The 9,928-nt window shown below is 52.6% G+C and overlaps 1 protein-coding gene across 1 annotated transcript in view; it reads left to right on the top strand.

Moving 5' to 3' along the window:
• LOC142248783 (putative ferric-chelate reductase 1) overlaps positions 1-9,928 on the top strand; it is a 92,573-nt gene that overhangs the window by 4,973 nt on the left and 77,672 nt on the right. The window contains exon 2 of the mRNA XM_075320083.1: positions 2,824-3,016. Within this exon, the coding sequence (XP_075176198.1) occupies positions 2,824-3,016 (193 nt within the window). The remainder of the gene's footprint in view (positions 1-2,823; positions 3,017-9,928) is intronic.

Here is a 9,928-nt window from a genome sequence, read left to right as displayed (position 1 = left end):
GCATCGACACGTTTCTGGTGGGCTTCCACCCTTGATCATGATTATTGTGGGATGCACACCAGAAACGCGTTGATGCATACACCATTATAGCAGCTTTCTTTTGAATGTTTGATGTCCTGTGTACCAGAAGTTTTCAAGAAATTGATAATTTTAGCTGGACTTTCTTATTTTACTCATTCAAGAATCTGGCCGTGGTGGGGCCTCTGTCCGAGCTCTGAACAGAAGGTGGATGATGGTCAGCTGGACTTACTGCTACCACTATTGAGGGAAAAACACCTCCCAAGTCTTCAGTTTGAAATTACTTTTTGGGTTCACCCGAGTGTAATAGACGTGGTGTCCATAGAGCCAAGAAATCTGCCAGGGCATGGTAAATGGCCACAGACCAAAATGCATTGTGTGTATTGGACTTTGTATTTCACAGTAGAATTTTAACATTTCGTTAGCTGAGCGCAAAAAAAAAGTATACATTTGGGTTCTTTCCCACTTTGTGAAAATGCAGCGTTTTACAATCCAATGGTTCCTGAGATTTTCAGATGTGTGCCCGGTCACTGTCCCTGTGCCCCGTGCAGACTGGCGGGTGCTCAATGAGTAGTCTCGATCGGCTTCTGTGATTGGAGAATTGAGAGGAATGCCGAAGTCTAGTTGGCATGCGAGTGCCCACTCAGAGCCCATAGAGTAGCCTGTCCTCATAAAATCCCCTATTAACCTGTCTCCTGTCTCCACAATGTTTGTGGCTGAACTATGTCCGCCCTAAACAAAGCTTGCCTTTTTGGTGCAAAACCATTAACCCAAGTAATTAGGGCTATACAGTATCCTGACAGAGTCACCAAGTTATAGTATAAAGAAGAAAAAACAGCTGATCGCTTCAGCCCGGTGGTGTCGGCGGAGGCACTTGTAGGGTCCGGGCTCAGGACGCCTCTGTCATGGCGGGGGGCTTAGGAGAGATGCAAAACTCCTCACTCCTCGGCTCGCTGCACATCACGGAATGCCCCAATGTCTCCAGGTGGCCATACGATGCAAGAGATCAGTGTCTAATTTACAACCATAAGGGTATGTGGCCACGATCAGGTCTCGCTGCGTTCAGAACTGTGGGACCGCGAGTCTCCTCCGCAGGAGACCACAGCTGACTGTACCCACGATCAGGGTTCAGTGCGCTGCAGTCTCTCGCTTGTGTTCTCCCTACGGAGGACGCATGCAAATCCGCAGCAATCAATTCACATGCTGGAAAAACGCTCCACAGGTTAGTATTTGCTGCGCAAAAAAGCACAGTGGGCACGTGATTTCTAGAAATCCATCCACTGTGCTTGTACTGTACACCGCAGCGGGTTGGACGCAGCTGAAGCATACTGTGTCCAAAACGCTGCAAACACTGGTCGTGGGCACGCAGCCTAACAGAACCACACAACAGATAAGCTACAGTTTGTAATTGTCTTCAGGAGCCCGACTGTCAGGCTAAGGCCCGTTTCACACATCCGGCTGTTCGCTGGATTGCCGGATCCGTCACACTCCAGTACAGTGTGATCCAGTACAATGGCAGCGCAACAAGCTACGGTCACGTGCTGTCATGTGACCGGAGCATGTGACCCGGAAGTTGCCACGCTGTTGTTGTACTGTATACATTGTACTGGAGTGTGACGGATCCGGCAATCCAGCGAAAAGCCGGATGTGTGAAATGGCCCTAATAGGGGATTTTTTGGTGATCACGTTTTGCTACAATTGAGCTAAAAACGTTTGCAGAGATTTAAAGGTCCTATGTTCCTCCAGGATCCCTATCAGTAGGTGCTACAATCTAAGGCTACTTTCAAACATCCGGCTGTAGCAGTGCGGCACAATCTGGCACTCTGCTAAAAAAAACGAAACTTTTTTTTTTTTTTTTTTTTTTTTTTGCCGCCGGTTTCGTTTTTTCCAGCATTGACTTGCATTGGCGCCGCATGGGCTTGCGTTCCGTCCGTTTTTTGCCGTATGTGGCAGATTTCGCCGATGTGGCAGCCGGGTGGAACGTTCCCTGGCACGTTTTTTGCTCTGGCAAAAAAACGTATTGCGCCGCATCCGGACGCTGCGGCACATTTTTCAATGCATGCCTATGGACGCCGGATGCGGCAAAAACCGCATCCGGCCGCCGCATGCGGTTTCTTCCATTGCGCATGCTCAGTAGCGTGCCGCAACTGGAAAAAAACGGACGGGCCGCATGTAAAAACTTATGCAAAGGATGCGGTGTTTTCGACGCATCCGTTGCATAGGTTTCACAGCCGGATTGAGCCGCAGTGGTTAAACCGGATGTGTGAAAGTAGCCTAAAGCTACTTTCACACATCAGGTTTTTTTTCCCTTCAGGCACAATCCGGAAAAAAACAGATAAAACGGATCTGGATCCGTTTTATCCCCATTGATTTGTATTAGCACCGGATTGTGCTGGATGGCATTGCGTTGCATCCAGCTTTTGCTGGATCCGGCGTCATTGGCTAATACAGCGGCCCGATGGAATGTCTCTTGTACCGTTTTTTGTCTCTGACAAAAAACGCTCCGGCACGATTTACAATGGAAGCCTATGTATGCCAAATCCGGCATAATGCGTCAAAAAACGGATGCCGCCGCCAGATCCTTACTTTGAAACTGAGCATGCTCCAATGTATTGTAAAAAAACGGATCCTTAAAAAAAAAAAAAAAGTATCCGGCGCATCAGTTTTTGCATATTCTGCGCCGGATCTGTTGCATCAGGCACACACAAGATTGTGCCTGATGTCAAAAAACTGATGTGTGAAAGTAGCCTAAGCCCGTTGTGTTGTGATATAACTTAGTTTTGTCTTTTTCTCTTTGCTCTATAGATGGCTCTGGTGCCGGTTTTCGTCGTCTGGTTGCTTGTCTGCAGCTCCTCTCCTGTCACCAGTTATCCAGATGGGCGAGTCAGCGAAGTCTGCGGCTCCATGGTGCCTCATCATGGACACCACCCTCAATCTAAAGTCATCCATAACATCTCTGTGGATAAGACTGTATTTAATCCAGGAGATAAGATCAAAGGTAAGAGTGTGTGCGTATAGAGTAGACGACTATTCATTGAAGGCTTTGTTCACATGTTGCATTTTTTTTTTCTTCCTGCAGCATAACCTGATCTCCTGGCAGTAAAAAAGCTGCACATTTTGCTGTTTTTTGGTGTCATTTGTCTACGTTACATGTTTAAATAAAGTTAGTTTTTTTTCACTAGAAAAGCAGCAAAAAGCACAACTGCGGGGTTTTTTTCCCTCTCATTGCTTTTAATGGTGAAAAAACTGCAAAAATGCTGAAAGAATTGACACGCTGCATCTTTTCAACAACGAAACAGTTTTCCATTTCAGTCTGGGAAAAAAAAGAGTTTGTGTGTGTATGAGATTTCTGGAATCTCGTAGGTTTTTCTGGTACTATAAAGCTGCGTGCCCACGATCAGTATTTGCAGCGGGTTTGGACGCAGCGTACCTCCGCTGCATCCAAAACGCTGCGTTGTACAGTACGAGCATAGTGGACGAGACTTCTAGAAATCCCGTGCCTACTGTGCTTTTTTTTTTTCCTGCAGCAAACACTGATCTGCGGAGCGTGTTTCCCGACCGCAGCATGTCAATTGTTTGCTGCAGAATCACATGCGTCCGCCATAGGGAGAACACAAGTGAGAGACCGCAACGCACTGAACCCTGATCGTGGGTACTGACAGCCATGGTCGGAGGAGACATGCGGCCACCCCCCCACCACCCCGGTCAGGACCCGCTGCGTTCTGAACGCAGCGAGTCCTGATCGTGGGCATGTACCCTAAATCTATGTTCACACAGGGCGTTTTTGCGCAGGTTTTTTTTCTGTAGCAAAGCTTCATATTTTGCCAGGAAATAATCTGTGGTTTTGCACTTTCTCATGAATTTGTATGGGTAAAAAATTGCAGTAACATCGTGCCGAAATGCTGAAAGTATTGACCTGCTGATTCTTTCACAAACCAAGGAGGCTGACAACGATCAGGAAAAAAACACAGGTGTTTTGTGTGCGCGCGCATGATATTTCAGGAGTCATAGGCTTTGCTGGGACTGTGAAGGCAGAGTTTATCAGCATGGATTTGTATAAAACCAAGGCAAAACCATGCCTGTCAGGTCCGATATGCACCCAGAACCAAGAGCGGTTCTGGGTGTATATTAGGAATCCCTGCGTAACTGTCCCTGTATACACGAGCATAGATAAAAAGATCTGTAGAAAAAAGTATTTCTAAAGATCTTTTATCGTATGCTAATGAGCGCTGGGACTAGTCCCCTGGGCGTTACTTCCCCTGGGTAGTCGGCTCCATTAGCATGTTAGTAAACTCCTGTGGGCGTACTAACATGCTAATGAATGCGCAGCATCACAAGAGGATGTCACTCACCTCTACGCCGCCATCACATCCTGACACTGTATTTTGGATCAGTGCGCATGACCCCGAAGGTGCAGTCATGCGCGCTATGAAGCCGGGTGTATGTGTCCTGGCTTCAAACTGAAGTAGTGCGCATGACCCAATCTCCAAGGTCATGCGCACTAAGCCGAAATCAATCGACTGGTAATGGAGAGGTGAGTGAGATCATCCTGTGACACTGCGTATTCATTAGCATAACACGCCCACAGGGGTGTACTAATATGCCAATGAGGGCCGACTCACCGTGGAACTAACGCCCAGGGGACTAGTCCCATTGCTCATTAGCATACGATAAAAGATCTTTAGAAATACTTTTTCTAAAGATCTCTTAATCTATGCTCCTAGATGCAGGGATTAGCAATCTGCACCCAGAACTGCTCGTGTTACTGGGTGCATATAGCACCTGACAGGTTCCCTTTAAAATGCAGCAAAAAGTCTGTGTGAATACAGCCTAAGAAGCAGCTTTTTATTTGGATAAAACGACGCAAGAACGTAATGTGTGAACATAGCCAAATGGTCTTCTCAGACTGGCTGACCGCACATGTGCACAGCACAATCTGTACTAGATTATTAGTATAAAAGATAAGAAAATTAAACTTGATAGGAAAAAATGATCTTAAAAATGTAAATTTCTCTATCGTTTCATTGGGGGACACAGGACCATGGGTTATGCTGCTGTCACTAGGAGGCTGACACTAAGTAGACATGAAAAGTTAGCTCCTCCCTAGCAGTATACACCCCGAGCCGGAGGCGGGCTCAGATCAGTTTTTAGCTTAGTGTCGTAGGAGGCTGATGTGGGCCGTCTCGGCCCCCCTCAGCCAATTGCTTTTTTGCGTTTTTTCTACTATTTCGGCGCCGCTCAGCGCTCTCATACCTGCCTTTTTTCTCTATGCAGGTATTTTCGTCACTCTTACTTCGCAGCCCTGTCGGTACCACTCCCCAGGGTCGCAGGGGTTTGAGATCTTGGGCCCTCTCCCCCGTTCGCCCCCGCTGGTACCACTCCCGGGGGTGTTCGTGTGGGCAGGTTTGTCGTGGGCACCCCTGATTCGCCCGGAGGTATCACCCCAATGGGCCTACAGGGGCATTCAGCAGGGATGGATTATGGCAGCGCGCTGTGTTTTGATGGGCCCTCACCGCTGCTCTCTGCTGCTGGGGGCTCCTTCCCCCATCATGACGTCCACTTCCCTGCCTTTTACACGCTCTCTCCCGGAGTCTGCCGTCTCCCAGGGCGAGGGCACTGTTCACAGGCAGGGGCTGGGTGCCCTGCCTGCACCGCTTTCATTGCTGGACCTCCGCCGCCGAGTCAGGTAGGATCGTTCCCTGCTCCCTGCCCTCCTCCTCGGCCGGCTCCTAACTTTAGTCCCCGGTCTCGGCCTAGCCGCGCTTGCACCTTAGCCACGCCCCCCGCCGCAGCGCTGTGACCGCCGCTTGTCTGGCCCAGCTTCCCCCCACCCTGCAGCCCCCTGGCTGAGAGTGGGGGCGGTTACTTTCGTTTTCTTCGCGCCGATTCGGCGCTCCTCCCCCAGCCTGCTCCAGCGTCCCCGCGCCATATTGCTGTTTCTCTGAAGCTGCAGCGCCGGCGTTTCCATATTGCACCGCATCTCTGGTAGCTCCTTCCTCCAGGATCCCTCTGCTGGGCTGGTGGGCGGCACACAGGACCGGGGTAAGCTCTGCTCCTCAGGAGTAGCCCTCACTAGACAGCGTTTTTCCCTTAATTAGGGACGAGTTAACCCTCTCCTGTCTCCTTCCTAGCAGCACCAGGGAGAGTTATCCTTTCACCATGCCTAATACTAAGTCCACCCGTCCCAAGCAGGCCCCCTTTGCCTTATTCTTTGCATGCTCCTCCTGCAAAACCAAGTTTTCCCAAGGCCAGGACGAGCCACTATGCTCCGTCTGTTCTGATAACGCGCAGCACCTGCAGGACCCCTCGGCCGACGCTTCTGAGACCGCAGCGCCAGATGCTACAGGCCCCTGCGTCCCGCCCTCCCCCGCATGGCTAGCGTCACTGTCCCAGTCCGTAGAGTCCCTCTCTGAGGCTTCTCGGACCATCGCGCAAGCACTGCGCCTGCTGCCGTCGCTTACCCAGACGCCTGCAGACCCGACGCTACCGCCGCCGGAGCAAGTAAGCCCCGTTGCAGGGACCTCCTCGGCTGCGCAGAAGCGTACCCGTAAGGTATCTTCTTCAGACTCTTCGCAGGTTTCACCTTCACCACCAGGGCCGTCCCATCATTCCTCCCGGGAACATTCTGACTGCTCCGATGATGAAGACGATGCAGCACCCGTGCTGGACGCTGAGCAGGCGGCTGATATTCGGCGTATGGTGAATAGCCTGGTGGAGGCAGTGAACCAGACCCTAAAGGTACAAGTGGACCCTGTCTCCTCTCAGAGCACCCAAGTCTCGTTTAAGCGATTGAGGCGGCCACAGAGCACTTTCAGCGGACATCCGGAATTTGCCGACTTGCTGCGCACCCACAGGCAGCAGCCAGACAAGGTATTTACCAGCAGCAGGTACATTAATCTACACTATCCTTTTCCAGAGGATCTTAAAAAGGACTGGGCGGGCTCTCCTGTGGTCGACCCCCCAATCTCCCGCCTATCCTCTCACACAGTCCTTCCACTCACTGACGGTACGTCCCTCAGAGATCCCACGGACCGTACTATTGACAGGTTGGCCCGTTCCGCCTTCGAGGCGGCGGGCACTTCCCTCTCACCAGCCTTTGCCTCGGTTTGGGTCGCGAAGGCACTGATGTCCTGGGCAGACACGCTACGCGGCGGACTCCGAGCAGTTTCTGCCAATCCAGATCTGGTCCTCATCTCCTCGCAGATTACCCTCGCGGGTGAGTATCTGCTCAACGCAGCCCTAGCATCTGCCAATTGCGCGGCCCAGGCCGCCAGCAACAACGTGGCCATCCGCCGAGCACTCTGGCTCCGTTCCTGGAACGCGGACGCGGCCTCTAAGAAGTCGCTGACTTCTCTGCCTTTCCTAGGGGAACGTCTTTTTGGAGAGAGACTGGACAAGTTGATCTCCGATGCAACGGGGGGAAAGAGTACATCTCTCCCCCAATTGCGCCCCAAGCACATCCTAAATCGGCGCCCCGCCGCTCGTTTTCGCCCCTTTCGCAGCTTCAACTCCAATCCCCAGCCGCGGAAAAGCCGCTCTCCTCCGAGAGACAGGAAGACCCCGTCATTCAAGACCAATCCCGCCTGGCGTTCACGCCCCCCGCCAGCCCACGAGATCCTCTTCCGGTTACCACCGACGTTCCTCCAAGTGACTCGCGGTCGGCGCGCTCCAGCGCCGGACTAGTGGGAGGACGTCTGTTGCGCTTCCAGCATGTGTGGATCCCCCTGACCGCGGATGCCTGGGTCAGGGAGATCATCACATCTGGCTACAAAATCGAATTCGACTCAAGGCCGCCGAATCGGTTTTTCCTTTCCCGTCCTCCCGAAGCCCCCGCACGAGCGCGTGCGTTTTTTCACGCCATAGACTCCCTCCTCCAAGCCGGGGTCGTGGTGCCAGTTCCCCCCGCAGAACGTTTCAGAGGGTTCTATTCCAACATTTTCGTGGTCCCCAAGAAAGATGGGTCCGCCCGCCCCGTCCTCGACCTAAAGCTGCTAAACAGGTCGGTGAGGTCGCGGCCGTTTCGGATGGAGTCACTCCGCTCCGTGATCGCGTCCATGGAGATCGGCGAGTTCCTGGCATCGCTGGATATTCGGGACGCCTATCTTCACATACCTATAGCCACCTCTCACCAACAGTTCCTCCGCTTCGCGATAGCGGAGGATCACTTCCAGTTCACGGCTCTTCCTTTCGGCCTCGCATCCGCTCCCAGGGTCTTCACGAAAATCATGGCGGCGGCCATGTCCGTCCTCCATTCCAGGGGTGTCATGGTCATCCCGTACTTGGACGATATGCTCATCAAAGGCTCGTCGTTCAAGGATTGTCGTCTGGGGGTTCAGGTCACGATCGACACCCTCTCCCGGTTAGGGTGGATGATCAACCGAAAGAAGTCCTTTCTGACCCCGGGCCGGCGGATCACCTTTTTAGGCATGGTATTCGATACCACCCAAGGTCGGGTTTTCCTCACACAGGAAAAGATTTCCTCTCTGCAACAAGGCATCCGCGTTCTCCAGCGCCAGCGCCAAGTTTCCATCAGGTTCGGCATGCGAGTCCTGGGGCGTATGGTAGCGGCAATGGAAGCCGTTCCCTTTGCGCAGTTCCACCTCCGGCCCCTCCAACTAGCCTTGCTGAAGGAATGGGACAGATCTCCCTTTTCCCTGGACCGCAGGATCCTTCTTTCGCCAGAGACCCGCCACTCACTCAGCTGGTGGAGCAATCAACGCAATCTCACATCAGGAAGGTCATTCCTCCCGCTCCACTGGAAAATAGTGACCACCGATGCCAGTCTCCAGGGCTGGGGAGCCGTGTTCCGCCATCACACAGCTCAGGGCCGTTGGACGCCGCGGGAGAGCTCTCTCCCGATCAACATTCTGGAGATAAGGGCCATTCGGCTAGCCTTGCAGCAGTTTCGGCACCTAGTTCAGGGTTGCCCGATCAGGATCCAGTCGGACAATGCGACGGCGGTGGCGTACATCAACCACCAAGGAGGCACAAGAAGTGCCGGGGCGATGCGAGAAGTCAGGAAGATTTTGCATTGGGCAGAGCGTCATCACTCTCTGATCTCAGCGGTCCACATCCCGGGCGTGGACAATTGGGCGGCGGACTTCCTCAGCAGGGAAGGCCTCGCGTCCGGCGAATGGTCTCTCAATCAGGAAGTCTTCAACCAGATCTGCGGCAGATGGGGCGTGCCAGATGTAGACCTAATGGCCTCCAGGTTCAACCGTCAGGTACCGCAATTCGTAGCACGGTGCCGCGACAGCTTGGCGTTAGGAGTCGACGCACTCACCCTGCCATGGGGCCAGTTCAGTCTCCCGTACATCTTCCCTCCACTTCCTCTAATCCCGAGGGTCCTCAAGAAGATCAAGGCGGAAGGAATACCAGTAATCCTGGTGGCTCCGGACTGGCCCAGGCGAGCATGGTTCGCAGAACTCACTCAGCTCCTCGCAGACACCCCTTGGCGTCTTCCAGACCGTCACGATCTTCTTCAGCAGGGACCCCTTTTCCATCAGAATTCAAGGGTTCTAAGTTTGACGGCCTGGCCATTGAATCCTGGGTTCTAGCTCAGGCTGGTTTCGCTCCAAGAGTGATACAAACAATGATTAAGGCCAGGAAACCTTCTTCTTCAAAGATTTATTACCGCACGTGGAAAGTCTTCTTCAGGTGGTGCGAAGAGAACAAAGTTTCTTCTCCCCTCGCCTTCTCTCTTCCTTCGCTATTGGCATTCTTACAGTCCGGCCTAGATGCGGGTCTCTCGCTAGCCACACTAAAAGGCCAGGTTTCGGCTTTGACAATTCTTTTTCAGAAGCCACTAGCCTCTCGCCCGCAGGTTAAGACCTTCATCCAAGGAGTTGCCCACCTAGCCCCGCCTTATCGTCGCCCTCTAGAACCATGGGACCTTAATCTAGTCCTAGGG

This window comes from Anomaloglossus baeobatrachus, chromosome 8 (genome assembly GCF_048569485.1).
Source record: "Anomaloglossus baeobatrachus isolate aAnoBae1 chromosome 8, aAnoBae1.hap1, whole genome shotgun sequence".
NCBI lineage: Eukaryota > Metazoa > Chordata > Amphibia > Anura > Aromobatidae > Anomaloglossus > Anomaloglossus baeobatrachus.
This window is presented reverse-complemented; position numbering and strand designations above follow the sequence as displayed.